Below are 27442 nucleotides of genomic sequence, written 5' to 3' on the forward strand. Positions count from 1 at the left end.
CTATTTTCTATGTTTTGTTAGTAGGGAAATGCTTTCCATGGTAAGAAGAAACATGGCTTCTCACTTGTGGTTAGATTCGTTACCACTATCTTAACTTTTAGTTTCATTACATTTTCTCTTCAATTTTCAAATAATAAATAAGTTTTTATCGAACACACTGATTTGCAAATAGTAAACACCAATTTAATTTGGAGAAAAAAAAACATCAATATTTTAATGAAGCAAACACCAAACACACGAGAATCTACAAAATGGGGGCAAAGAGGCCTGTATTGTAGGGATCTGAGTTATATGTTCAACAGGAAATTCTGCCACAGACACTTCTCTTCGACTATATTAACTACTTGTATTATATTTATCTACAAACAACTACACTTCAGCTAAAATAACTATTTGTACTACTATATTCATCTCCAAAAACTTCCTGAGTTCCCACATGATGGGTATCTAGGGAGGCAAGCTAATAAGGCCTAAGCCATGTTAATCAACTACAGTTGGCCACTATGTACATTTCATGTTTAACATATATACTATGATCTTGAGCAGGATTTATGGCAATCTTCACAAAAACTTTGCCACCAGCTGATGAGATTGTGCATCGGATCAACGTTGTCAATTACAGAACTGGCTGTACACTTGCGATGAATTTACACTTGAACAATCATGGCAATGTAATTTCATGTAGTCGCTAACCCCTTTCACCTCTCTGAAGCAATGGATTCCTTCTTGCTACATGCTTTTTAATGTCCCTGCATCATATTTGATGAAAGTGGAGTTACATCAATTGTGAAGCAAAAACATTGAGCAAAAGTTCAGGACATTAAACATACTTGCAACGGGGAACTAGGCAACTGATATCTTGACATGTCTGTGAATGCCAATGCAGTAAGGACCAGATTTTGCGACAAAGTGCGCATCCCCCTGGAACTCTAACACTGCACCGGCACGCATGTTGAAAAAGTTTCCTCATTTTGAGGCATCCTGAGTACGAGCAGGGATTACTTGGGGTTGCACGGCATTGTGATGCATGCACCAGTATATCCATTAATTTGACCTGCAACAGCAAATATCTTGTTAGATGAACGGAGCAATGCTGAATAGAACTATCAAAAAACTAAGAACGTTATATGTATATAACAGTTGAGACCAGCACTTTATCCCAACACTCAAGATTCAGAACATATTGCTTAAGTAGACCCTTCAAAAAAAAAATAAGTTACGACGAGTAGACACTCTACACCTGAAACACTGATAACCAATATAACTGACATGCCCAGTTCTCTATGTGATCTTACAAATAAGAGATATAGCAATGCACACCTTCAATGGTCTCTGACCCTCGAATTGCTCCTTTCCGAAGCCAGAGTCAGTTTTAGACAGGTGAATGTTCTTGTTGAGATGATACAATATCATCATTGAGGAATGCTTGGCACGACGGAGTGAATCAAATTGATAGTGATTTTTCTCGCAGAAGCTTAAAAAAGAATGCCTATTCTCGAAAAAATCATTTTCAATAATGGCATCTTGGTCCTCAGTGCTAGCAGGTATATCGTCCACCACAACCTACAAGGTATTCACCATACCATCCAATAAAAAAAAGGGTTAGTAATCCAAAATTTGTGAACCAACAACTTCCTATTCTCTAACCCCCATTCTATTCATTTATATCGTGTATTACTCCTCTCTTTCCCGTCATGTCTCAGACCCATCTCACAGCTGGTAAAGAACTTTTTTAAGGCAAAAGAGAGTTCACCTCAGAAAGTAAATGCTCTTCTCCACTACTGGAAGTGTGTGTTTTCTGCTCACTAAGGTTATCCTTCAACGCGAGACACCTGCAATAAGAAAAAATATAAATTTCATATTACGGGACATATTGGATATTGCTATTATGATTCTCGCAGAAGTAGCAACATTTCTACACATCAGAAACAAATTCACTATTACACGTCTTTCTACACATTGATATTACAAAACAGATTGAATATTACTATTATGATTCTCATGGAAGTAACAACCAGTCTGCGCCAAAGATATCTATTATTGACTGCAGAAAGGGTGCACTGAGCTGAAAGGGCTCATGTTGTTTAAAAGGAGGTGCAGGGGACATAGCGGAAGTGTGGAGAACTTTTTATGACTTAATATCCATAAATGGAAGAAAACGATGAAGTTTTAACTTCCTCTCTAGTTGTCCAAAGCAGCATAACATGAGTAATATATTATACCATTAGGATGATGTAAAATATCATTCAGCTCCTCTCCTTCCCATATCAAATATAGTTCAAAAGAAAATTCTTCGAGGAATAAAAAGGAGAAACTAAAGAGGTGGAACTATCACCTCGCACATATATGAAAGTTTCTGCACTGCTTACAAGACCATCGACCTTCTGATAATATTGCTTGTTGGCAGTTTGTGCACACAACAAGCAAGTTTACAATGATGAAATCTTCTTTCACGGGTAAGATTGTTTGCCCCAGCTGTCAATTCAAAGAATTAATTTATAATTCATTCACACTATTGGAAAACATTTGAATTCTTTGGGATGAACACACGCACATGCAGAGAGATACAAACACACACTCGCTCAGACATGTAAAAAAATATTTGTCTTAGCATGTCTCATCAATAATCCAGACAAAGAGATCAGTTTTATTAACAGCAGAGTTCATAGCTTCTCATTTGCTGATAATGACACCATTCATTCTGGATATTATAAATTGTTTTTTCTGTTACTGCAAAATGGTAAGATGCTCATTAGATGTTGCAACCATTTTAGATGAAATTTAAGGTTTATCTAATCCTCCATCCCATTATACCTCTTTTTTTCAAAAAAATCTAAAAAGAAGAAAGTTCATTGAACATCCATGAAAAGAAGGAAGTTCATAAAACCTCCATGTACTCCCCTCCTTTCTTTGCATATTCCTAATTGTTCATATCTTCTTCTTGTAGTTTTACACAACAATAAGAATTATGTGACAGATCCACTTTTACTCTCACACCTACTCCAACTAAGGACATAACTCAGAGCTAACAACAAAAGAAAGATCCTTCAGTTGAAGTATGCAAACTGCGGACATAATGCAGCCATACCTTTTGCATCACTAGAATATCTTTAGTTGCATCTGCAGAAAGATTGTCATGTCCAATTGCTTTTAGCGTACTCTTTGTCATTAGCTTTTTAACTTTATTCCGTGAATCACCTCTGCTCTCTTTCTCAATATTCCTAACTATATCTTCTGCAGCACCCGACCAATAGTCTCCGTCGAAATATGGCAAATGAGCAGCACTTATTCTGGCACTATTCCTTGTACTCGGCACAAAAAAGTGGTCATATAAATTAGTGTAGTTCACCACGATATCCTCTTCAGAGGCTTTCCTTAACATTGACCTATACCTGCAGCCCAAAATAACATAATACATTCAACTCCATTGAAATACTGCGTTGAGACTGAGAAGTACCCCTGAAACCATTTGGTTAGTATTGAAAGCTTAAAGTTAATATTGTCTAACCAGATTTGAAGAATTTAACGCAACAGATGGAGAAAGGTAATATCATTTACTCAAATTGGAAAAGGTGACTCCCTGTAGGACTGAGACTAGGCACAAGAGAAATTGACAGCGCCCGACAAAGCACTATTCTGGAAGGGGTTTGTGGAGTTGGAAAATGGTCATAGCAGACAAAATACTCAAAAGGAGAATTGGTTAACTCAACAGGTCACTAACTTTCTACAGGACCACTTCTGTAAAGTCATCAAGATTAGGTGGATTCATGTGAAAATTTAGTTCTGCAGGAGATTGGGAAACAAAGAGGGTAAAGTGACAAAGCATAGCAATCATACCTTCATGCCCTGATGTGGACGGTTTGGAGGTAGTGGATCAGAAGAATTTGAATGAATCCGAAGAATCCTTTTTTATATTTAGAAAGATTGGTTAAATTTTGTACATTTTTGAGTTGACAGAACCTTCCTACAAATATAAATATGATGATCTTCCAGAATAGAAGGGGATCTTCATAAGTCTTACGATGAATTTGACTGGCAGGCTAGATGGAAATGAGAAGGAATATCATTAGCTTTTTATTTAGTACTAATTGGTGAACTGACAGAATTCATAAGCATTCAGCAGGCTCTGGAGGAATTCCAAAAGGACAGAGAATTTAGGAATCTGAGATTTTGACAAATTAGAACTTCATGAATGGAGGGATTTTATATTAGTAAAAAAAATCTCAGACTTTCTGAACTGTCGAAGCAAAAACTTTGTTTCTGAGTAGGCAAACTTCATGGTGTGATTTACTTTTGAAGTCTTGAAAGCAGAAAACTGATAATATGTGAGAACTTGTTCCCTTTTTGCTATCAAAATTACAAAAGAAAAATTGCCCATTTCTCCATGTATATCTATGAAAAAACTAAAACATGATTATATTGATATCTAACACGAGAAAAGGGGGCAGGAAGGATGAGGAAGGAAAAAAGGAGCGCAATAGGAAGACACATACCATAACCGGAGCTTCTCTGGTTTTGGTGTTTTCTGAGATTCAGGATGGCAATACAAGATGTAGTCTTCACCTTTTACAGGGGGGCAAGCCCATAAATAGCAGGTTGTAAAACCTCGTTTCTTGCAGTAATCCATGTACCCAATCTGATGTGATAACCAAGAAAAAGCAAATGTTTCGTTAATCTAGTGATTCAACAGATAAAACTAAAATCTATATTTAAATATAAAAAGGAGAGTATTTTGCACTTACCAGTATTTCCTGGTATACAAAAGTTCGCAGAGCTTCCCCTTTCACAGTTTCTATATCAGGTTTAAAGTACTTGATAGAATCGAGATATGATATATAGACGCAACGTCTATTCGGAGGGGCACATTCTGATCCAAACTCTTGGACATACATTCCAAAGAGGCAAACATCTACTCCTCCAATTTTCTGGAATAATAGAATCACCTTTTTGGACATTATGTCAGATTCAGCTCAAAAACATATATAGGTATTTTCAGAAGACATGAACAAAAGAAAGGGTGTGGACCACAAAATGTTAAGCAATTTCATTTAGTACTCCACAAAATCATAAACAAGCAAGTGTTGTCGAAAATATCAAGCTAAGATCGAACTTCATGATACAATAAAGCTAAAGTTTGGATTGAGATTATAGCTTTAGTAAGGGAATCTTGCATTTTTAAGTCACAAGAAAGAATGCCAAAAGTTCAATTTTCTCACCTTTGATTTGTACTGGAACTCTGGAGGATAACCTTCATTGTGACAAAGATCCAAAAATGGCTGCTTTACTTTCAAATTTCTGTTAACAGACAATACCACTCTGACAATTAGATCTGCTGCACCAGGTACCTGCTCAAATTTAAATATTAGAAAAGTGTTTGTTATGTGGGTGACCCTAACCATAGTGAAAGTTTGTCGGGAACAACTATATTCAACCTATTTTAGTAGCTTACCTCATCAGCATCCTGTCCTGACAATTTTGCTCTCTCATTTCTTTCTAGGTTGAGGCGCCTGGACAGTCTCTGCTCAATGTGATCACTAAGCATAGTTCTTGGAAGATCTTGAGCTCCGATAGAAACTGGTAAAGGCACATGCTCTCCTGCTTCTATCTCCTTTAAACAACAAAATGGACATATGTACTTCGCTTGTCCTTCTAAATCTTTTTTAGCATTATAGAGAGCACAAATTTGATGTTGCCAGCATTCACACTTATCACATTGTACCCACTACAGATATCCCAATGAGATAAATTTAGCAACAACAGAAAAAATAAGTACCAACACGTGAAACAGAAAGTCATACTAAACTCACCGATTCTTCATTTTGATCATTATTTTTTGCCTTTTGAAACTTATTTTTGCTAATTGATAGTCCTTGGGATGAGACATCATCGCCACACGACTTCCTGAAACATTTTGTACAAAAGCAGTGCCGTCCACCAGCTTCGTCCACAGCCCAATAATAAACCAAGTTGCGCTTGATACACTTACAACATGATGAACAATATACAGGTCTTGGGACAAAAACAAGCCTATCGGTGCCACATAATTGGCAGACATTCTCAGAGATAGGAAGTACTGTCATATTTCCAGTTGATCCCTGCAAAAAATGCAACGGAAAACTAGTTGTCAAGCTAATTAACAAATTGACGAGCCAACATTAGGATATAGAGAGCCTCCATTGAAATACCACATGCACAAAAATAAGAAAATAAAACAACTACCCCTCAGTCTCAAGCAAGTTGGTCGCAGCTATATTAATCCTCTCTTACCACATTTTACTCAATTTAACCTCATTGCCGATATCATATAAAATAGAAATAAGCATAAAAAGTACTTTAGAATTTCTACTAACGTATAAATCTCTAAAAGGTGTAACAATTCCTAGAAAAGTATAAAGACGTAAGGTAAAAGTGCTAACTTGACTAAAACAAATTCTCAACTAATAGGCATCTCTTATAACTCCGTTCGCCTGTGTGAGCTTGCTCATATTTCCAGTCCTAAGTCCGAAAAAAGAAGGAGGTTGTGGTAGGTTGACAACCAATGTAAAACTAGCCATGAAGAATCCTCACATACAAAAAATAAAATAATAAAGATAAATATAAACAAAAGAGTAACCAAAAATAAAGAAGACAGGAAAAGAATTGAGGAGATTAGCACAAATACCTTTATCCTAATGCATGTACTTCAGTAAGTTTCAAATAACTAATTATATTTCTGCAAGCCCCACAATGTGTGCAATCTTTTAGATCCCCTCCCCCCCACCCCCTACCCCAACTGACCAAAATGGAAGAAAGGTCCCTTTTTCTTATTCTTTTTTTTTCTGCAAGGATATTTGCCTTGCTAAGGAGGACTTCTCCATGAATTTAATAGGACAGTAACCAATACTGGAAATGCTAAGAAATGTCTTTAAGTTGTGCTTCTTTTACTTAAGCTATCTCTACAGTATGTGCTAATGCAAGTGAAAAAACTTATAGTTCGAGAAGGTTTGTGAACTCATTTATGCATAAATGTGAGACACTTCTTTACATATCTGTGTGACTTCTAATTCATTGTTGATACCTTATACCAGAACACTAAGAGTTATGACCATAAAAGAGAACAAGAAATTATACATAAATTGTACCACTAAAATATTATCACAAAATAAACAAGTTGAAGAAAATTTTACCCAGCAGTCAGACCAGCTCAAACAATAATCTATCAAATTCTTCTGAATTTTGTTACTCTTTAAGTCTTCTTTAGTTTTGATATGAGAAAAACACTGAACATATATGAATTCTATGTTATATTTCAAACCTGATTATATTGACTGAGATTGTGGATATGATCCTTCAACTGCTCAATGGTGAAATAGTCCGTCAATGAAATACCCAGCCTCTTTGGATCTTCTGATCTCATTTCCATCTGATAATCAGCTTTTGGTTCAGTTAAATCGCTCCTTGCAGATGAAGTGGTCTGGTCATACTTAGATGCACTTTGTAACTCCTGTTGTTGATCATCAGTAGGCTCTATAGGAAGAAAAGACAACCTTTCTAAGCTCATCTGGGAAGAACTGTCAATCTCATTATAATCTGTTCCACTGCTGCATGTATGCACTGTCTTCTGCAGTCCACAATCATTAGTGAGCTCTGCAGAGGAAAAAGAACCATTTGCAACATGCAAGATGTCGATGTTGGCAAGATTGCAAGATTCACCAGCTGTATTCTGGTCCTCCACACAGCTGGCAATTTCATTACTGATCTCTGTTTTATTCTTCTTGCTGCAAATAGGACTTTCAAAGAACTGCCCTAATGATAAATGTCCAGCAGCAGGGGACTGCTGATTGCCAGAATCAGCATTGGAAGACCCACATTGAAGCACAGGGAGATTTTCCACCCTCTTCCGCTTTGATGGTGGCAAAGCAGCTTCATTGATAGAAGATCTAAAGCCACTACATTCCTCATTATGGAGAATCGCTACCATAGTTTTGTCTGACTCCTTAACATCTGTAGGATGCAGCTCTCTGACAGGCTTGCACATCCCACAGCCAGCATATTGACAGTTTTGAAAATGAGATATCAGTGCTGAGTTCCAATCACACCAACATCTCTTTCCATTGCATACAGTTAAATGCAAGTAATTCATAAAAGGAATTTGAATTCTCCCAGCATCTACTACTCCACTATTGTAATTGATGTATAAAGCAAGAATATCATGTAAAGACAAATTATCTGAATTTGAAAGGTTTGCAGATCCGATTGGATGAACATCACAGTCAGACCCATTTGAAGAACCAGTATGAAGTTGATGAAGATCACGTTGCTGAATACTAGGTAACTGCTCTGGGAAAGGCTGGAATACACTGGGTAAACTCGATCTTTGTCTTGATACATTATTCATAGTAGCATCTTGCTCCACCAAATACCCATATGATCTTGAATTAGGCAGCTGAGAAGACATTGCAGTTGGCAAAGTGTAGTCTTTAGAAAACCAATTAACTTCCGATTCTGAAGGCCAACGATTCAGATGAGACGAATCTACACTTTGTCCATATAATGCTGGAACGTTGTCATGATAAATATTCTGATTAGTCTCCAGGTATCTTCCACATTTTCTGAGATTGAATTCAACTGACCAAATCAAGCAAAAAAAAACAAGTATAATAAGTGACTACACACACACAAAAAAAAAGTAGTAGTAAAAGTCGTGGAGAATGGAAGTACATTTAAGAACTAAAACATTACAAAAGTTCATAAGAAATAGAAATTACCTTCATCGGAATACTGCGGCTTAATTAGACTTTTTGATACTGACTCGGAGATACTTAGAAAACCGTTATCTGAATATGTTAGTCCATCTTCATAGGGTTCCTTATTGGCATTCCATTCTCCTTCGGAACATACAGTAACAGATGAGAATGGCTCAGGAGAATCAACAATCTCTTTGGAAATATATGACACACCGGCCGAGGAAAGTACTTCTCCCAATTCACCTGGCTTATTAGCTGATAATGCTGTATCAAAAGTAATACCTTTAGAATTTCAAATTGCAACGTGTTAAATGTCACACGTAAATGAGAGAGAGAGAGAAGAAAACAGAAAAGATAGATCCATGTGAGGGTGCAAAGCTACTTGCCACTTTCAAAGCTACAAAAATTGTCAAAAACTCACCTGTTTGGAGTAAGCTGTCAGTCATACAAGAAGCCGTTAAGTGATCATGATGTACAGATTGCAAATTTGAACTGCAACAAAGTGCCTCATGCTGCCATGCTTGTGGATTATATGCTTCTTGCAGGAATAAATTTTGATATTCACGTGAAGGTATCTCTCCCACATGATCCTGCTGTTTTAATTCAAAACAAATGAGCTCAACTCAATGAAGCAGTTTAGACCAAAAATTAAACATTAGTCAACCAACAAAAGCAAACTCTTAGCTGGTGATGAAGAATTCATTTAGAAAGCAATGGACTATTGACAATCCTCGAAAAAAAATCCAATTAAAGAATCACGTGACAAGAGAATTTGACATGTTTCTCGGACTTAAATATAATAACCACCAAAGAAACAGACCTTACAAACTGCATCTACTGATGGCTGACTACTCAAGTCAGGCAAATTGTTGAACATCTGCTTGCCCATGTCCAAATTCCTTTTCCACATATAACTCTTGCTGCAAAGGAAAATAGTTTTTCAAAGTTAAGAAAATTATGCAAGTGTATCATTCACATGATATCATATGTCCAGGTTTTAACAACTTTGTCCATGGAAAAAACAAAAACAAATTTAGAACTTACATTCTATTTCCAATCATTCCATTCACAGGAACCCTTGTTTGATCATTGGTCCACTCGATCTGATTATCATTTTGTTTCTCACGCTGTTGTGAACCTGTGGTATTAAGCTGGAGGAGATCTGATGCCTCCTGGAATAAGTAGGTTCCTCCAGAACTAAATGGTACCCCAACACTGACTCTGTTCAAATTCATCTGGCTTTCTAAACATTCCTCCTACAATGAAAATTGAAAAGCCAACAAAATTAGGAGCTTTCTACACTTACCAGCTGACACAAACGTGTTTATATTACTTGCAGAAGTGATACTGACGCTATGCGAGTTAGAAATTTTTTGTTCAAGTGCCAGCAATGGCAAATTCAAAAAAGAAAAAGATCTTCTCAACAGTTCTGAAAAGCATTAATCCATAAAAATCTTATATGCGTGTGTGTGTGCCTATCCAAATTATATATATGTCTAGAACCTTTATATCTTTTTACCAGGAGAAAATAATTACACCTTTGAAATTCCCGGGACATCCTATATAGATTTTCATTTGAAGTACTTTCTCTTGTTTAAATGCTCATCCTCTCACTGTCCTGGTAAAGGGGTGGCGCCAACCACGTGAAGTTCTATTCAACAACTATGGTGAGATTACCTTAAACAATCTCCATTGGATAAACATAGACTAATTCCTACAGCATGGGAGTAACTACACATAGAACTTACCAATTAACTCGAACGTTCAGTGCAAGTAATTAGCATCCATTATTGATCCATTACACTAAACAACTAATCACCTAGAAAAGTTATTCAAGATAAAGAAATTTTAAAAAGGAATATTCAATAGAATCCTTAAGTCTAAAATTCAGTCCTATTCTATGATTGTCATGCTGATCAACTTGCATGCCACTGCATAATTCAAGGGAGTTTTTCGTATTTAAATTGTAATTCATACCACTCACATGCAAATTAGTAAACCTAATCACAATTCAAGCCATTATCATGTATAAAGCAATTAAGAACGTAAATTTTGTAGGGCAAAAAAAAAAAAGTTCATCAAAAACTATGATATCCTAACAAAATATTACAATTCAATTAACAAAATTCGCTCTTTACCATTATAATTCATTCGACGAAGATTAGGGTTTTGGTATAATTAGGGAGACGGCAAGAAAAATAAATTTATAGAGAAAAAGAGAACATACAATTTGATTTCTACGGGGAAAGACAAGTTTGTGTCCGCTTCGGAAAAAAAGGAGGGTAAGAGCGCGGCAAGGATTTGAGGCTGAACCGGATACGAATTTGGGTTGGATTCGGATCTTTCACTTATTTCTAGCCCACTATAATAAGTTTCAGCTTGGGTCAAAGGTCCATTAAATAAGCCCTAAGTTATTCAAATCCTAAATAAAAAAGGATACACTTATATTTAATACTGTATTATCCTTTTTTATTTAGGAGTAGAATTACTAATATAATCATATAATTAAGTTTTAAAAAAATTGCCAATAATTATGCGTGGCTGTAAATTGTGAAACTTACTTTAAATAGCATGTATTTTAAAGAGCAACTTTCACATATATCAAACATAAAAATTATATTTGTATGTTATAGACTTATAGCTATAGTTTGCATAATTGCGCTCCATAGCAAATGGAGCTTTTGATTTGTATAATTCGCTACAAACATCTAATTTTATACAAATTGTTCAGTTTTGTATAAATCAATTTGTACATTGTAATTTGTATAATAAGATTTGTAGTTGTATAATTATAAGTGTATAGGATGAAAAATATATGTATTTGTATTTGTATATACACTTTTCTCTCACTTTATACAAACACAAACGCATTTTATACATTTTATATCGAAATGTATAAAATGGCTAATTGTATACCGAAAATGGCTAGTTGTATACCGAATTAGATGACAAAAAAAGGAGATGTTTGCTGCGAATTACAATTAAAATAAACTATGGCTATAACATTTAATTTGAATTAATAGTTTACTATTTCATACAATTTTCCCTATTTTAAACACACCCTCATGTTTAGTGCATGACTACCTCATCTAAAAATATTAATTATTAAAAAAACATATTTTTATTTATTCAAATAATATTTCATATGCGGGTTTGATTCCTTTTTAGTCAAATATGAAAAAAAATTGGATAATAGGTGGTATGGAGCTCAAACTCAGCACCTCTGCCTACTCTGGTATTATCTTAAAGTGTGTATAAAGAAGGAGAGTGTAGAGTACTGGCATCATATTTAGTATTTTGACATGAAACATAAATTTATGTGTAAAATACTTTAAGAATTCCAACAAATAGTATACATGATCCTATAACGTTAAAAATATAATGGGTTCAACTGTTCAAGACAAAAAATAAGGTTGAACCCATAAAATTTAAATTTTGAATTTAAATCTTTTTATGACTATCTTATCCAATGACTTAAATGGTTAGAGAAAATATATTTTTACTTTTTAATTATATACTCTTTCAAAGACCGTAAAATTCTCTCTATTACTCAACGGAATTTCATGAATTTCAACTTCTACCTGAAGAGAGAAAAATCAACATTATTTAACAAACATAATAAGGTTGTCAAAAAATAAACTAACATAATAAGAGGAAGTTACGGGGCACGGTACCTATTCATTTTATTTTATCAAAGATAACTGACCGATTAGTTGATTTGCTTTTAGAATGCAGTTTTATTATTCTTCAGACGTCGGCCATAATTATGGTGTTGGAAAGTTTACTGGTGAATCACTGAATGCCAACTGATTACATGCAAACCAAATCTTACGTTATTGCTTTTCTTTTTCGTCTGCTTACAAATTAATGTTCCTTTCTTGATTTGATACACTCTGATCTCACCGACATGTATACGACTATATAATTAAAAAACATTTTGGTACGATATACGTGTCTTTAATTTAAAATCATAAAAATTAAAGTCACATTTTCATCAAACTAAGACACACAAACAAATAAGGAGGGAGTATGTTCTCTCATATAAAAGGGCCTTAACCAGGTTGAAAAAATGAGATCTATATTTACGATAGCCTTTGACTCGTGAGTGATGCATGACCAGTAGAAAGAAGACCCTTCAATCCCATTATCAGTGAATCATTCTAAACAATACAGTAGGTTACATTATTGGAAGGTGAACTAATTTATAACCAAGGGGACAAGTCACCTTGGGTAAAAATGTTAAAAATTGGAAGTAGCCCCCAAGGTTATTACTAGGTTTAGTTTCAGTACACAATTATAATTAATCTGTTTATAAAAAGAAAAGTAAAAGTCTGGCCAATATTCGTCATCTGGGACAAAGTACAAATATGAAAAAGCACTTCCAACCTAGCTGTCATGAATCCTGTTCTATGTCTTGCTGCTGTCTTCTACAGTTCTACCTTAACCACCATCGTTGAATACTGGAGATCGGAGTATGCATGAATGGAGCATATCGTTGAACCAGAGGATTTACATGCCTCCCAATTGTAGCCCACATGCTCTGATGGTAACCAGCAGTAGCAGGAGCATGATACATAAGCTTCAATAGCTGCACAAGAGTTGAAATACATGTCAATGAAAATTAGGGATAGTAACTACATGATGGGACACATGCAACTTCCATCAAGTTTAAACTCTCAAATATGAATGAACATATTTAATAAAGGGCTGGGTAAGATATTTGTTGGCAGCATATGGGTGTAACTGACAATACAGTGCGCATGACCAACAATATGAATATGTTTCATATTTGCTGTTTTATATCACAAAATTGAACTCTTCCTCTCCAACAAGAATTGCTGACATCACTAAGATGCAAACGAGGTCGAAAAAGAAACAACAAAGAAGGCACAAATCTAGAAATTTCATACATTGCTTTCAGCAAAAGAGCTCATTCATCTAGAAATTGCAAGGAAAAAGAAGCTGAAAATACTAATGAAAATGACAGAATGACGCATACCTGCCAGTACATAAAAGTTTGTAGTATGTTACGCTGCCACCTGCATTTTGAAGGAAGTGGAAAGCTATAAGCATAAAATGGAAAGAACAATGAGAATAACGAGTATAAGCACCAGTAAGCTCAGATACTAACGAAAATAGGGAAACAACTAAAAGAAGTCCCAGCCCAATCTCAGCCTGTGAAGACAATATGCTAAGAGTAGTTGTGTTTGACTCGACCCATACACAAGCCTCTTCCAAGAATTTCCTGCAGATGTCGTCATATAAGTTCAGAAACAAGGAAAAATATTTCTAGCACATCCCCACCCTTCACACATCCCACAAGAAATAATCAACGGATGGCACAAATGGAGAAAAGGACATCAAATAGTACACCACTAAGAGATTTACAACATGAATAAATATTTTTCCATGACATCAAAGATTTCCCTAGGATGTTATTCAATTTTAAACAATTTTACAATCTCTCATTTCGAGAGAGAACTTTTCTTTTCACAAAATTAAGGTACAGTTCCGCTACCTGTATAAAGAAGATGTGTTGAAGTTGCGTCGAAGAAACTTCGCAACATGTTCAAGTCCTCGGCATATAACGGGAATCAAAGCAACTGCTCAGCATTGACCAATAACATATGTTACTGAACTTAGACATCAAATCTATAAAAAATACTAAGAACGAGAAGGACAAACAAAACCAAGCCAAACGCTCACATTTCAAGGAGAGATGTGAAGTGACAAAAGTAAGGCAGTAAATGAAGTAGAGAAAATCTTTCGCCATAATAACTGACTGAAGCCAAACTTGCAGTGCCTGCAAATTCCAAGCGCTAGGCTTCTGCAAAAAGGTGAAAAGATTTATCAAAAGTTGCCTCCTAGACCAAAAGATTTGAACTAGCCTCAAACAAAGAGAGGAGAAAAAAAAATCGGCATTCAGAATTTACCCCATATAATGCGTATAATGAATACAGGGAAGAACATGCAGTTCCTGCAAAGGCCAATCGATATGCTCTGTTTGACAGATTTATAGGTATAAGAGGAAAGATTGCAAGAACTGCTACAACAAGGACCTGTAAAGAAGGGTACCAAAAATCAATCGCAAGTTACTGAAGGTTATAAGAAGTCATGCTGAAAGGCAATAATCCTCCAAGGAATTTTTCTGTGATGCATCCCTGTTAATAGAGAGGCATCACTGCTAGCAAAAGTTGGCATGTGGTAAAGAAGGGCCCTATCAGTTTCCATCACTATAAAGGAGATGAGGTCCTATCTTTGAAAGTATATATACACATAATGACCTCTTTGTGCTAATAGAGAGTTAACCATTACCAGATAGAGCAGTTAAAACATTTTAATTTGTTGACAGGAAGCAGCTAATTAAAACTTTTTCACACAGTGCAAAATTTAAAAAGACAATGTTCCAAAATTCAAATCACTATGATGAAGCTATGGTACCCAAGCATTCACTGAAAATTGTATAGTTTGACGGTTCCATCGCAGTGACGTTGCACTTGAAGTTGGAGTTGGAGTTGGAGTTGTGGATGTCCCAGAAGTTCTACTAGCTGCCCCTGAAATAAGTTCCATTTGGATGAAAATACAAATTTACATTTGAAATGAAGATGTCTACCCGGAAGAGGAGCTTTTATATTCATTCAGAAATCCGAAAGAAATTCATACCAGAGTTACGTTGTCTTGGCTGGTTGTTAGAAGTTGATGAAGAAGAAGACTGTGGGGCTGATGATCTTGCTGATTGGGATGAACTGCTGGTAGTCATTGGTTCAACAACAAGACCAGGATCCTGGACAGATAGATGCACAATCAACAAAGCGAACCGCAGAAGAAATCTCCCAAGATAAAAATAATAGTAATAATCAACTGATTATTTAGAATCATCTGAAATTCAGTCAGACAGAGCCAAGCTTAAGTACTCATCAGAAAGGGCAGATAAATCAGTTACAAAAAAGTTTAACTTAGAATTCACACTTCATTTCACTTCATGTTAAATATTTCTCAGTGTAAAGATCATAATACTAGTAGCTCAGGACTGCTGCACCAGTATATAACAGAAAACCACCACCTAGTTTTATCCATCCCCGTTGAAAACTGGGCAATGAGGGTTTTATAAGCTCTCATACAACGAAACAATATCCAACAATGGTATAAGCAATAGGAACTTATACAGTTATTCAAAATAACCACGTCATAGAAGCTAAAGAATAGGGCGACAAAGTGCAGAAGAAGAAAGCAGGAGGATTGTCAAATAAAGCAAACATGAAATTCTCAACAAAATTTCATCAAGCCCAAATTTGTCCAACACTGTATTTAGGGATGGCAATGGGGCGGGGCGGGTGCGGGTGCGGGGAAGAGCGGGTTACAACCTTTGCGGCACGGTGCAGGTTATAGCTTTTGCGGGGGCAGGTTTAAATCTTTTTTAATAAAAACCATGTGGGGTGGAGCAGGTTGCGGGTTTGAGATAAATCCAATAAAATCACTAAAGTATTTCTTCCACTTATCTTCTGTTTAGGCTTTAGGCAAGAAAACCAACTATCAAATACTTACCATATTAACCTTTTATTTGCTTTTATTAGCTTAATCACTTGGACTTATTTTCAAAGAATCAATAATTTATTTTTCTTTTGTCATTGTGTTATGTTAATTGAGAATCCATTTTTCCGCCATTCTTGGGGATCACTTTCTTTTGTCATTGTGTTATAATAATCAGTTCTCTTTTAATTCTTCAGTTGTTTCGTCACTTTTTGTACATATTCAAATAGTTCTAAACTATCAAATACTTGTCTTTTGATGAAAGGTTTCACAGCTATTGCATCAGTGATGTTTTTATGATAGCATAAGCTATCAAAGTCATTCAAAAAAGTTCTATTTTATAAAGAAAACAATAACAAATTTTGCGGGGCGGGTTTGGGCAGGTTGAAAGAGAAAATTTTGTTATGTGGGGTGGGGTGGGTGGAGGTCTTCACGGATTTATGCAGGTTTTCCCCGCCCTGCCCCGTTGCCATCCCTAACTGTATTTATTATCAATGCAATAATATAACAACAAGCTAAGGAATAGGATGACAAAGTGACCTGCATGAATTTCAAGAGATAAAGTGACTTAATATATAAGGAAAAGGCCTAGGAAAACCTCAAACTTAACGCTCTTACACTCAACTCCGCAAGGGCAAAAAAGGATATTTTACTGAATTCATATAGACAATATCAGTTCAGACTACAAAAGCCCCAAACACTGCATCGAGATTTCCCCGGAAATATGTAACAACTTCAGCTAACTTTCCAATAGCAGTTAGTAGTGGAAGGAGTATTAGTTAATATAGGAGATGCGGAAGGAGTGAATTGCAAATAATAAAGGGCCTGGATTAAAAGTAGCTTAATCAAGTTTAACGTTTGAGATTAGTTGAGAGGTTATCATATACACGTTGAGGGAAAGAGTGGAGACGTGAAAGAAACTGGTATCCTACAATTCTCAACTTCTTCCTTGCCTCTTCTCTCTTCTTTTCAACTCCGTTCTAATCCTGTCTTCTTCTTCTTTCGTTTCAGATTGAGATCAAGGAACTTCATCTAGGCTATATTTATTTAGTTCTGTTTCAGTTCTGTAATTTAGCTCAGTGTATTGTTAGATTGTTAGTTTCAATTTCAGATAATCGAAAATTGTTCCACAAACATTGACTGTGTTCTAGTTTAGTTACTTTTCTATTGAATTTCGAGTTAAATTCATAACAAAATAAAGCCTTCCGAATCAACATATGGATATTAGATCCATTATAACATAAATCCCGCTATTAATAAAAATACGAAATCCAAGGATCCCGGAGCAGTTAGGGGAAGAAAATACTGTAACAGATAAGTGTATATACACATGAAACGCAAATTCATCAAACTAAGCACCAAATCTAAAACCAAGTGGAGTCTGCTATGTAACTCAGGTATATCTGTTCCGTTTTATTCGGCATGATGAGTCAATTAGAATAAAGGGGAATACTGACAATGTAACGATGGTAGAACTTGCGCTTGAAATGGTCGACAACATCGGAGCGGGAGCCCATGTGTGGAGGAATGAGAATGTTAGACCAGTACTCTGCCCATCTTGGATCATTCTCATAGTCATATGCCGCCGCCGCTATCTTCTTCAATTTCTGTGGATCCTCTGCCTCTTCTCCCATCTCTCTCTCTGCTAAACCAGTGGAGTCGTCGTCGTCTACAATTCTTCACAGTCGTTTAGTCGTGGAGTACCTAGAAATTTCCTCGCATTTCCTTTTCACACGTCTAATTATTAGAAATATATTTTTAATTAATAATATGGTTTACTTTCAAGAAAATAATAACTTTTAACAGTTAAAAATAAATTAATTTTATTTTGATTTTGAAATAATTTAAAATACACTTTTTCGTAGAAATATTATGTTATTCGCTTTAGGTAAACGACATATTTCTTACAAATAATTAACCACATGAATGGAGCTAGTACTAAGGAGCATGGATTTCTTTTTCGTAGAAATATTATGTTGGTATATATATTTTATTATTAAAATAAAATATTAAATGTATATGTTAGCGGTATAAAATTGTGATGAAAGATAACTATTACTAGTTTCTTGTAACTCTCATCACCATTAGTTTCTTATAACTTATGTAATATCTATCAGATTTATCTACCTATATTACCACCGCTCAATATTCTACCATCGATTATATGGAAAACTTCTTCATTTATAATTAATGGTGTTTTTTCCTTTGTGAAGTATCAAGAAAGATGAGAAGTGTGAAATAATATTTAAGTATGTACTAGTGAAAGAGAAAGTAAAAAAACAAAAGAATAATATTCTAAGTTTTCAACTATATTCACTATACAAAAGAAAATAATTATATGTTGAATGCATGTGTTCTTTTGTGAAGTTTTGGATTCTTCAACTAATCCGAAATTGCTTGAGTTGTACGATGTTGTATTCTGAAGGGGACAAGTCAAGAGTGATACAGCTAGATCAATGTAAATTATGCCGCAGTTGACTTGAATTTTCTTAAAGAGAGCGAGATATCTGTGTCTCAGCCTGAATATTTTTCTATTCATTTTTGTCCATTTATTTTCAACTGTAATTTTTTATATTTGTGATATATTAGACCAACATATTATACTTATTAGTATTACTACAGTCTACATAAATAAATTATAAAATTATTGAATATAGTGTTGTGGTAAATTGAGCTGAAAAATAACTTCTGCTCACAAATTCGATTATCAATCATGACATTACCTTTATATAAATTCCTGACTACACTTCTCTAATTGCTACACCATACAAATACTACTATTCACTGTTTGCAAGGAAGGCGTTGTGACGCATGGAATAGTAATCTACTGAGCTTTGACTTAGTAATTCTGGGAGGAATTTCATTATTATCAACTGCTACTGCAAGAGGGCTTTGATCCCCAGACAAGTGGCCAGATATATTCAAGCCATTTTCAAGTTGTATGGCCTCTTCCAATGTTCCAACTATTTTTCCAAAGCAAATATATCTTCCACACGCTCCATAGTCCATATCTTCATAGACGTAAATATGTGCATCTGCCACTTTACTTACATCTTCAGTTGCTAGAATTCCTTGTCTTAGCATGAAATCGCCACCTACAAGTGAACATTTCTTCGAGTTAGTAAACAAATCGATCAATTCTCAATCTATTTTATTAGTTTGATCCATAAAATTAAATGTGAAATTTGATGCAAAATAGAGTTGCAATTGCTAAGCTCTTTTCCAATCCTCAATTAAGTGGAAAATTTTAAGTTATAGATTATTGATTGTGTGAAAAAATACCTTTAAGGTACGGGAGAGAAGTTTCAAGGTGAGCGTTTGGGAAAGATGGTGCCATGAGAAGTCCAGGACATAAAGTAACAAGTTTCACCTTCATCTCCCTTGCTTTCCTCCAAGCAACCTTTTCTGCCCCGGTCTTGGCCAATGCTAGCCAAAGCTGTTTTTTCCGTGAAAAGATTTTAAATAGTAGAGACGATGAATCAAGAATCTAGAGTTAGTGAGAGTAAATGATCGTATTATATGTATACATTTTAATTCTCTTTGTATTCCGTCTGCCTTTTAGATGAAAATGAAGAATGAAGGCTAACAAGTATACCTTGTGTTCTCTACAGAATGTCTCATCACTCCAAGAGCTCTCATCTATGAGGTTTGGCAGGTCATTTTTCCAGATGCATGCAAGTAGAGAAGAGGTGAAAACGCATCTTTTAACATATGCTGCCCTGCCACAAGCTTCTATGACATTCTTTGCTGCTTCAGCTTCAATAAATGCCATTCGTTCCTGAATCATATTGGCTTGTCAGCATATCTTTGAGATTTAAACAGGTTGAATTTTGTTTAGTAGAATTTTTTTAAAAACAGAGCTGCTGCACTAGGTGGAATTTAAAGAAATTATATTTTATATATATATATATTTCAGCAACCTGATGTGTATAAAGGAGGTTGAAGAAGAATTGCTGGTTCAATTATTCTGATGTTAACCTTAGAGTTGAGAAAGATCAAATCCTAATGTTGTGGTCCTTGTGGACAGAATAATATAATGTACCATTCCAAGTTAGTCAACTACCAAATAGAGTGATAGTAGTAGAATTAAATGAAGAACACAAGTTCTATGTAGTGATTAATATGAAGATATTTTTACATAATCATATGACTCAAGCAAAAGTTATTATGACTAACCGTGTATCCAGAGATCCCTCGCGGATCAATGAAAGATGATGTGTGGAAAACAACATGACAACCTCTAAAAGCATTGCAGAGGCTATCTAAATCATCCATTCTTGCCACCACAACACTCTCCAGTTGCTTCATTTCTTCCCTCATCAGCTCCTTCATGTCCTCAAGATTAGCTTGATTTTGAATTATAACTCGAACAAGGTAACCATATGCCAAAAGCTTCTTGATCAAGTGAGAACCAAAGTAGGAGTTTCCACTGGTGACACAAACAATTTTCCTGTCTCTTGCATTCAAACTGCAGATAAAATTACCACTAGAAAAGAACATTCCATGATCATTCATCTGCTTTAGTGGCTCCAATTCTAAGGATATTGCGACATCCATCCTTCTGTTCAGAGCCTTAAGGGTATCTGCATAGTTAGAGAGTGGCCTACTTATATACACTTATACAAGCTCTATATGTACCAAAAGATAATAAATTAGTTAAGTAGTAGATAAAATGGTAAATATGAAAGAAATATGGGATGCTGTGATTGTATGGAAGTACTAATTGCAGGAGTTTTTGTCTTTTAATGTCAACTAGAATGTTAGGTAGTGTTTGTGGAGGTAAGTTCACCTCAATTTTTGCTATCATTGAAGCACTACGTCTATATATTTAGAAGAAGATATTTATATTTAATTACTGTAAGCCAATCAGGTTCCCCATCTACACCTACCTAACATATTGGTCATTCATCAAAGTGCGAGATCTTCGATACTTATATCAAAGTCAAGGCTATAGTATTTCACATTGGGACAGTTAAAAAAATCACTTATTGATCTGTAAAAGGGAGAACTAATTAAGCTAAAGATTGACCAGTGTCTCTGTCTCATGAATTCGCTCTTGGATCATTTATTATTTTATGGAAAATGTTAAATCAACCATAAATAACTTGCCGAACAATTTTACAAATTTATGCGGCATGAAGGCAGCTTGCGTGGAGATTGCAAAATCATCCAAAAGACAAGTCATACAATTGATGCTACTACTTCCACGCTCATTTAATGGTACAGGACCGGAATCACAATTATTTGGTAAAGTATATAAGAATAGTAGTATGAATAATGTGCTTTTATAAGTCAATCCAACACTTGTTTTTATAATAATAATTCAGGTTAAGTAATCATCTGACTCTATCAACTATTTAATGACATGATTAATTAACATAATTGAGAATCTACGAGTGAACTTTGGATGGTTAAATAGCTAAATGGAACAATTTTTTGTCCTTTGAGAAATTTTATAAGGTAGTAACTGCATTTGGTACTCAGTCAAACGACCCTTGACTAACATTTTATCTACATTGTATGAATAGAATGTTGATTTCAGAATGCTACAAAACCAGTTGTTTGTCGTGTGAAGACAACAAAAAAGTGTAAAAAAAGAATGCAGATTTCAATGCTAACCGAAAAAAGAAAGAATAGCACAGTGATTTACAATGTTAATTACAAGTCAGATCTCTCTGTGAAAAAACACTTGTCAAGGGCAATTTTTTTGATAATGAGCCATTGAGAACTCAACTTTTATAGCTGCCTTGGGAGTAATTGAAGAAATCTGAACTGTACTCTTGACTTCCAAATGCCATCTTTTGAAACATTCTTATCTGTGCAGATTGTTCCCTTGACTCAAAAATTCCACTTTGTCCAGGTTTCACTCCATTGGACAGATCCGACAGCTCATCCATGGAATCTAGAGCTCTAACCACCTGAAATGGGAGGGAAAAATCAGGACTGCAACGAAATGAATCATAATGAACTGCCTGAGCTGCAATAGCACTCTAATTACCTGACTCATCCGTGGCCTCTTAGAGCCTGAATGACGAACGCAAGCTGCAGCTGCTTCAATCATCCGGAACATCTCACCTGCAACAAAGTTCTTTCCAAGCCTAGGATCTACTACATCTTCAAAATTTTCAGTCTCAAGTGCTTGAGCAAGCAAAGGTCGAGCCTACAGGATAGAAGGTAACATTCTCAGCTTCGATTTAATGAAAGCACTAGTTGGATGACTTGAGAAATACGTATGAGCAAACAAGGAAAACTCTAAACGATTCCATCACTAGTGTGAATAGCAATACTAATTGTCAGACAAGGTTGAGAGGAATTTTAACAACACCCTAACCACTAGACTAAACCTTTAACTTGTGTCCAGTGGTGTCAATACTTGTATATATATATTTATTAAATCAAAATTTGATCTTTGTATATAACATAATTTCCAACAAAGGATTGTCGCTTGACACCCCTTGGGTCAGAGTGGATCCGCCCCTAGTGTATTACCATCGCCCAGAGCCTTTACAGAAAAAATTTGGAAACCGACCTCTATTCTTCCTCAAAAGAAATAAACATTCCAGAAACCTCAGTTTCCTCCCTATAGATTAGGACACATGCATGGCCTAGGTTTCGATATCTTCTCTCTTTAATTCAGCATACAAGGGATGCTTGGCAACAAACTCTGATTAAGCATCAACATTAATCATTACAGGAAATTAAAACAACTAAAAATTTGAACTTACCCATTCAACCAGGCTTTCATCACCTAAGGGTTGAGACTGGTCAACAGGTTTCCGTCCCGTAATAAGCTCCAAAAGCACAACGCCATATGAATAAACATCAGACTTCTCTGTTAATTTTCCACTAGATGCATACTCTGGTGCCAAGTATCTGAAATCATTTATGTCAATGTCAATTAATCAGCTGAACGTATGCCATACAAGTACAAAATTAGTCATTTTGATTAATAATTTAATATCAGTTTAACCCATTTCTGTGGGTAGGATGACAGGGGCTATTGGAAAATCTAGGTGATTGACATTTACGTTATGGTTCTGAGATGCTGCATAAAAGCAACTGTTTGACTAAGACCAAATCCTGCCCCCATACAAGAGTACAAAGTTACCAACTCGAGGCTGATACCAACTGAAGGTTGTTCTTGCAAGTGAGGAATCAATATATGTTAAATTAAGGTCAATTTACTTTCTCCCCTGAGGTTGAAAGTGAAATGGAAGTGACAAAAAGTAATACTGTAAAAGTTTTAGAGGTAAAAGCAGCTTTAGGATAAAAGTTTTTGGAGATTACTTATGGTGCAACTGACCATGGAGTTGATGATGTTGTCAGATAATATGATATTGTAACAGAAAAAGGCCAACTAAGATTTCTTCAAATGTAAGACTTAGCACATGTATGACCTACCCAAAGGTTCCCATCACACGAGTTGTCACGTGTGTACTACTGGCATCACCTGCTAACCTTGCAAGGCCAAAATCAGCAACCTGAAAGGAGGAAATGCATTGTCAAATTGCATAAACTATAAACCATAACTCACATAATTTCCTATACACCATTACGGCATGGAATATGAGATTGTTCTGGTTCATCAAGTCACAAACATAAATTTAGGTTGGATAAATTGCCATACCTGTGCCTCAAAATTGATATCCAAGAGAATGTTTGATGTTTTGATATCCCTATGGATAATGCGGGGATGACCTGAGAACAACATAATCAGCAAAATTTCAGAGGATAAATCAGTAAAGGAAAATTGCAAAACATAAAAATCATGCTCTATTCCCAAAGAAAGTCCATTCAACTTGGCGACATTGCAACTGAAAAGATTTGTCTATTTTAGCATTAGTTCTCATTAATAAACTATGCAGTTACCAATTACATTGACTAGTCAAGGTTTTACACTTCTATAATGAAGGGTGATCGAAATTAGGCCTTTTGATAGATAACACATGCTAAGCGAAGAACATTGGATATTGCATCTGAGCTTCTTTGGAGAAATTTAACCACTCTTTAAGCCACTCTGTCCCCATTATTCCTTTTATTAAGTCTCCAGAAGCCCTAGGTTTAACTAATGTGGACAAGAGTAAATATAAACATAATAAGAAAATTACAGTCTTCATGCAGATAAGCAAGTCCACGTGCTGCACCAGCAGCTACTTTTACTCGGGTAGCCCAATCCATAGTTTGCATGCCTTTACCTGCAGCATATAATCAACGATAGAAGTTACGTTAGCATCATATCCGAGACTAGACAACATCCTTCTTAGTTTCATCTAAGTTCATAGAAATGTGGCACAGTATAAGGCCAATTGGTTGTGGCCAATCTTAGCAGCTATTCATGTCATAATGGTCATTACCAGCCATGATAAGAAAAATAAGTAACTTGTCTTGGAAGTGTGGAATTGGAGAATTCAACATAGAGAACAAAATCTGGAGTACAGTATTCCAAGTACTTCAATTTATCTCAAACCTGTCTTACCATGAAGGTGATAGTCAAGCGTGTCATTTGGCACATAGTCGTAGACAAGTAACCTTTGCTGCTCTGAGATACAGTAACCAACAAGTGAAACCAAATGGCGATGGTGCACACGGCTGATAATCTCAACTTCTGCTCTGAACTCACGCTCCCCTTGTCCACTTCCACTTTTCAGCTGTTTGACAGCGACTTCTCTTCCGTCATTAAGAACACCTTTGTAAACACATCCAAACCCTCCTTCACCCAAAACACTATCAGGAGAAAAACCATTTGTTGCCTCAGATAATTCTTCGTAAGTGAACCATGATCTTGAATTTCCAATACCCCCATGGTCTGGAGAGTACATAAAATTGCTTTGCGAGCCAGTTGGAGCTAGATAAGTGGAATGTTGAGACCTTGATCTCAGGAATGATGTATCTGGAAAAATAAGTAATTCATTAAGACTCCAAAAGCTGGGAAGGGGGTAGGTTGTTATAATTCTATAATAAACATTAACAATACTCGAGATAAGTTTGCAAAATTGACAAAGTGGAACTTAATTTTTCTGATCTGTACTATACATTATAAAGCTGATCTACAAATGGAAAGGTAAAAAGAGAATATGGACAACTAAGTTACACAAAAGTTCAGAATTCTTGTTTTCTTGGGAAAAGTGATTTTGTTGTGTGCACTCCACTCTGTAGCAATGGGGAAAAAAGAGTGAATTATCATGCAAAAGAAACAAAAATATGCCTTTGATGTTCGGTAATACAGATGGGTCATCTGTAACTTCGAAAAAAAAGAACTAATTGTACCATTAATTCCTTCTACAAATGGATCATTATGGTTCACGTGATATAGTTCCTTGTCATCAATACAGTAATACATGCAAGCTAGAGTTTAGGAAAGGATGAATACATTTTATCACTCTGGAAAATTGGAATGTTTTAGCAATAAACAAATTCCATACAGCAAAATCCATAAGGAAATTCAAGAACCTTGAAAGCAATACCTGAATTTGGTGAGGAAGCAAATGGAGAGGGTCCCAGGTAATTGAGATTAAATGCACTCTCTCTTTTCTTTCGCCTACGTGTAAACCAGACAGCAACAATGACCAAGCTAAGGGCCAAAAACCCAGCAACAACACCAATTGCCGCCACACTTCCTGTCTTATTTCCCCCACCATTTCTGGCACTTGAATCTGCAGTGATAGCAGGTTTAGGGATAGCAGTGGGCTTCTCTGTAGGAAGGCGAGTCACAGGTAATGGAGGGGGAGCTCCAGCTGGAGAAGTATTATTTGGGGGAGCAGGAGGTGAAATAGAAGGGGGTGGAGATGTTAAGAGGTTAGGTGGAGGGGCAGATGGCAGTGAGGCTGGAGGGGGAGCCAATGCAGGAGGTGGAGGGGAGTTTTGTGGCGGATTTGCAACAGGTGCAGGAGGTGGAGAATCAGGGGGTGGTGGTTGATTTTTCACTGGTGGTGGAGGAGAGGGTGAAACTGCTGGAGGGGGAGGAGGTGGGGAAGGAGGAGGAGCAGGAGGAGGAGAATCTTTTGATGGTGGGGGTGGAGATGAAGCTGGAGGTGGAGAATTAGCTGGTGGAGGAGCCTTAGGAGAAGGTGGTGGTGGTGACACTGACGGCTTTGGAGGAGGCGCCGAAGGTGGTGGCGCCGCTGCTGTAGGAGGTGGAGGTGGAGGTGGAGGAGATTCTGCCGGTGGAGGTGATTTTGATTCTGATGGAGGAGGAGAATCTGGAGCTGGTGGAGAAGGAGGTGGAGCTGAAGAGTCAGGTGGTGGAGGAGGAGGAGATGAAGAGTCAGGAGGAGGAGCAGGAGGTGAATCAGAAGTAGAATTTGAAGGTGTAGCTGTGGGGAAAGTTGGGAATGGAAAAAAAGAAGAGGGAGAATTTGGAGAGGCCATTTTCAGTAAAGCTCTCAATTTTGATCAAGAATTATACAGTAAACCTCCCAAATCCACCACATTGGAATTTCTCAAGAACCTCTCATTTGCACACAAATCCAAGAATGCAAAACCCCTTCTTCCCAAAAACTAATGAAGTTGCAAGATTTTGCTTAGAATCAAATCAAGCCAAAACTAGTCTAAATAAAACCCTAAAATCAAAACTAGTAACAACTCAGATCAACAAATTCCAAAGTCAGCAGTTGAAACAGACCCAGATCCCTCAAAAAGACATAGGAAGAAAGGTGAATGCAATGTTAGTAGTTCAAAAGTGAAGTTACCTCTAAGAGTGTTGTAGAAATCTTGGAACATGAAGAATGGTAAAGCTGTACTAAACTAGCCATGAAATGAGGGCAAATGGGAACGTGGTTGCCACTTCGGAATAGTATTTAGTTTTCTTGATTTGGTAATGTCAAAGAGAGCGAGTAAAATTAGAATCTTGAACAAGGCAGAGACAACATGGGGAGGCCTCAGAGGTAGATACCCTAGTGATGAACTCAGCATTTACGTCAAACAAAATAAATTAATAAACATTCTCTGTGTGTGTGTGTTATGAAGAAGCTAAGTCAAAGAAAACATCATGAAGCCCATGTTCAAGATAGGTTAATGGTTTTGTGGTCTCTACACACAATTGCTAACAAACAATCATAGACCCCAACCCAACACTAAGTTTAGAAGGAATGCATTAAAATAGACTACTGTAGTGATTGTCTTCTCCGATCTCATTCCTTTGTCAGTTTATAAATGTCATTCTCTATCCAAAAATTCTACGTTCCTAC

At 36.1% G+C, this 27442-nt stretch overlaps 4 protein-coding genes across 5 annotated transcripts; all 4 read right to left on the reverse strand.

Annotated features, from left to right (window-relative positions):
• Positions 1–260: 260 nt before the first annotated feature.
• On the reverse strand, positions 261–11084 carry LOC125848918 (probable histone acetyltransferase HAC-like 1). Of its 2 annotated transcripts, none has more exons than XM_049528881.1 (17): positions 10954–11084; positions 9771–9982; positions 9547–9646; positions 9148–9319; positions 8748–8990; positions 7295–8607; positions 5808–6095; positions 5450–5722; positions 5217–5345; positions 4743–4943; positions 4494–4636; positions 3089–3392; positions 2336–2475; positions 1754–1832; positions 1321–1563; positions 831–1054; positions 261–749 (listed from the first exon to the last, which is right to left on the reverse strand). In XM_049528881.1, the coding sequence occupies exons 2-17, from the start codon at positions 9959–9961 to the stop codon at positions 689–691; spliced, it is 4104 nt and encodes a 1367-aa protein (XP_049384838.1). In that variant the 5' UTR covers positions 9962–9982; positions 10954–11084; the 3' UTR covers positions 261–688. The 2 variants fall into 2 exon arrangements, with proteins under 2 accessions (XP_049384838.1, XP_049384837.1); XM_049528880.1 differs by having other exon boundaries at positions 10865–11033.
• Positions 11085–12846: 1762 nt separating this feature from the next.
• LOC125848922 (uncharacterized) lies at positions 12847–17964 on the reverse strand. The gene is made up of 9 exons (XM_049528888.1): positions 17714–17964; positions 15390–15510; positions 15168–15280; positions 14660–14785; positions 14433–14553; positions 14245–14329; positions 13858–13971; positions 13726–13765; positions 12847–13314 (listed from the first exon to the last, which is right to left on the reverse strand). Exons 1-9 carry the CDS (start codon positions 17888–17890, stop codon positions 13162–13164), a joined length of 1050 nt encoding a protein of 349 aa, XP_049384845.1. The 5' UTR covers positions 17891–17964; the 3' UTR covers positions 12847–13161.
• A 1054-nt stretch (positions 17965–19018) lies between these two features.
• On the reverse strand, positions 19019–20860 carry LOC125848923 (cinnamoyl-CoA reductase-like SNL6). Its single transcript, XM_049528890.1, has 4 exons — positions 20433–20860; positions 19852–20034; positions 19539–19692; positions 19019–19351 (listed from the first exon to the last, which is right to left on the reverse strand). Exons 1-4 carry the CDS (start codon positions 20811–20813, stop codon positions 19038–19040), a joined length of 1032 nt encoding a protein of 343 aa, XP_049384847.1. The 5' UTR covers positions 20814–20860; the 3' UTR covers positions 19019–19037.
• An 851-nt stretch (positions 20861–21711) lies between these two features.
• Positions 21712–27429, reverse strand: LOC125848920 (proline-rich receptor-like protein kinase PERK8). Its single transcript, XM_049528886.1, has 8 exons — positions 25721–27429; positions 24733–25146; positions 24365–24451; positions 23884–23954; positions 23658–23737; positions 22982–23129; positions 22255–22416; positions 21712–22174 (listed from the first exon to the last, which is right to left on the reverse strand). The coding sequence occupies exons 1-8, from the start codon at positions 26622–26624 to the stop codon at positions 21986–21988; spliced, it is 2055 nt and encodes a 684-aa protein (XP_049384843.1). The 5' UTR covers positions 26625–27429; the 3' UTR covers positions 21712–21985.
• Between the last annotated feature and the right edge of the window lie 13 nt (positions 27430–27442).

The sequence above is a fragment of the Solanum stenotomum genome, chromosome 12 (assembly GCF_019186545.1).
Source record: "Solanum stenotomum isolate F172 chromosome 12, ASM1918654v1, whole genome shotgun sequence".
In the NCBI taxonomy this organism is placed as follows: domain Eukaryota; kingdom Viridiplantae; phylum Streptophyta; class Magnoliopsida; order Solanales; family Solanaceae; genus Solanum; species Solanum stenotomum.

Bases quoted from the DNA above. Each gene is read 5' to 3' on its own strand.
- LOC125848918 (XM_049528880.1), bottom strand. The intron at 5,346-5,449 runs GTAAGCTACTAA...AAATTTGAGCAG, and splicing joins CAGGACAGGATGCTGATGAG to GTACCTGGTGCAGCAGATCT. The intron at 4,637-4,742 runs GTAAGTGCAAAA...TTATCACATCAG, and splicing joins TTGTATACCAGGAAATACTG to ATTGGGTACATGGATTACTG.
- LOC125848922 (XM_049528888.1), bottom strand. From the start codon at position 17,890: ATGGGAGAAGAGGCAGAGGATCCACAGAAATTGAAGAAGATAGCGGCG. The intron at 14,786-15,167 runs GTACCATAGCTT...CCTTCTTTACAG, and splicing joins AATTTTCAGTGAATGCTTGG to GTCCTTGTTGTAGCAGTTCT. The intron at 14,330-14,432 runs GTGAGCGTTTGG...AATGCTGAGCAG, and splicing joins TTCACATCTCTCCTTGAAAT to TTGCTTTGATTCCCGTTATA.
- LOC125848923 (XM_049528890.1), bottom strand. From the start codon at position 20,813: ATGGATGTCGCAATATCCTTAGAATTGGAGCCACTAAAGCAGATGAAT. The intron at 20,035-20,432 runs GTTAGTCATAAT...AATATGATTCAG, and splicing joins GAGGGATCTCTGGATACACG to GAACGAATGGCATTTATTGA. The intron at 19,693-19,851 runs GTATACTTGTTA...CGGAAAAAACAG, and splicing joins CATTCTGTAGAGAACACAAG to CTTTGGCTAGCATTGGCCAA.
- LOC125848920 (XM_049528886.1), bottom strand. From the start codon at position 26,624: ATGGCCTCTCCAAATTCTCCCTCTTCTTTTTTTCCATTCCCAACTTTC. The intron at 23,955-24,364 runs GTAATTTTCTTA...TGTTGTTCTCAG, and splicing joins TGCTTATCTGCATGAAGACT to GTCATCCCCGCATTATCCAT. The intron at 23,738-23,883 runs GTATGGCAATTT...TCCTCCTTTCAG, and splicing joins ATATCAATTTTGAGGCACAG to GTTGCTGATTTTGGCCTTGC.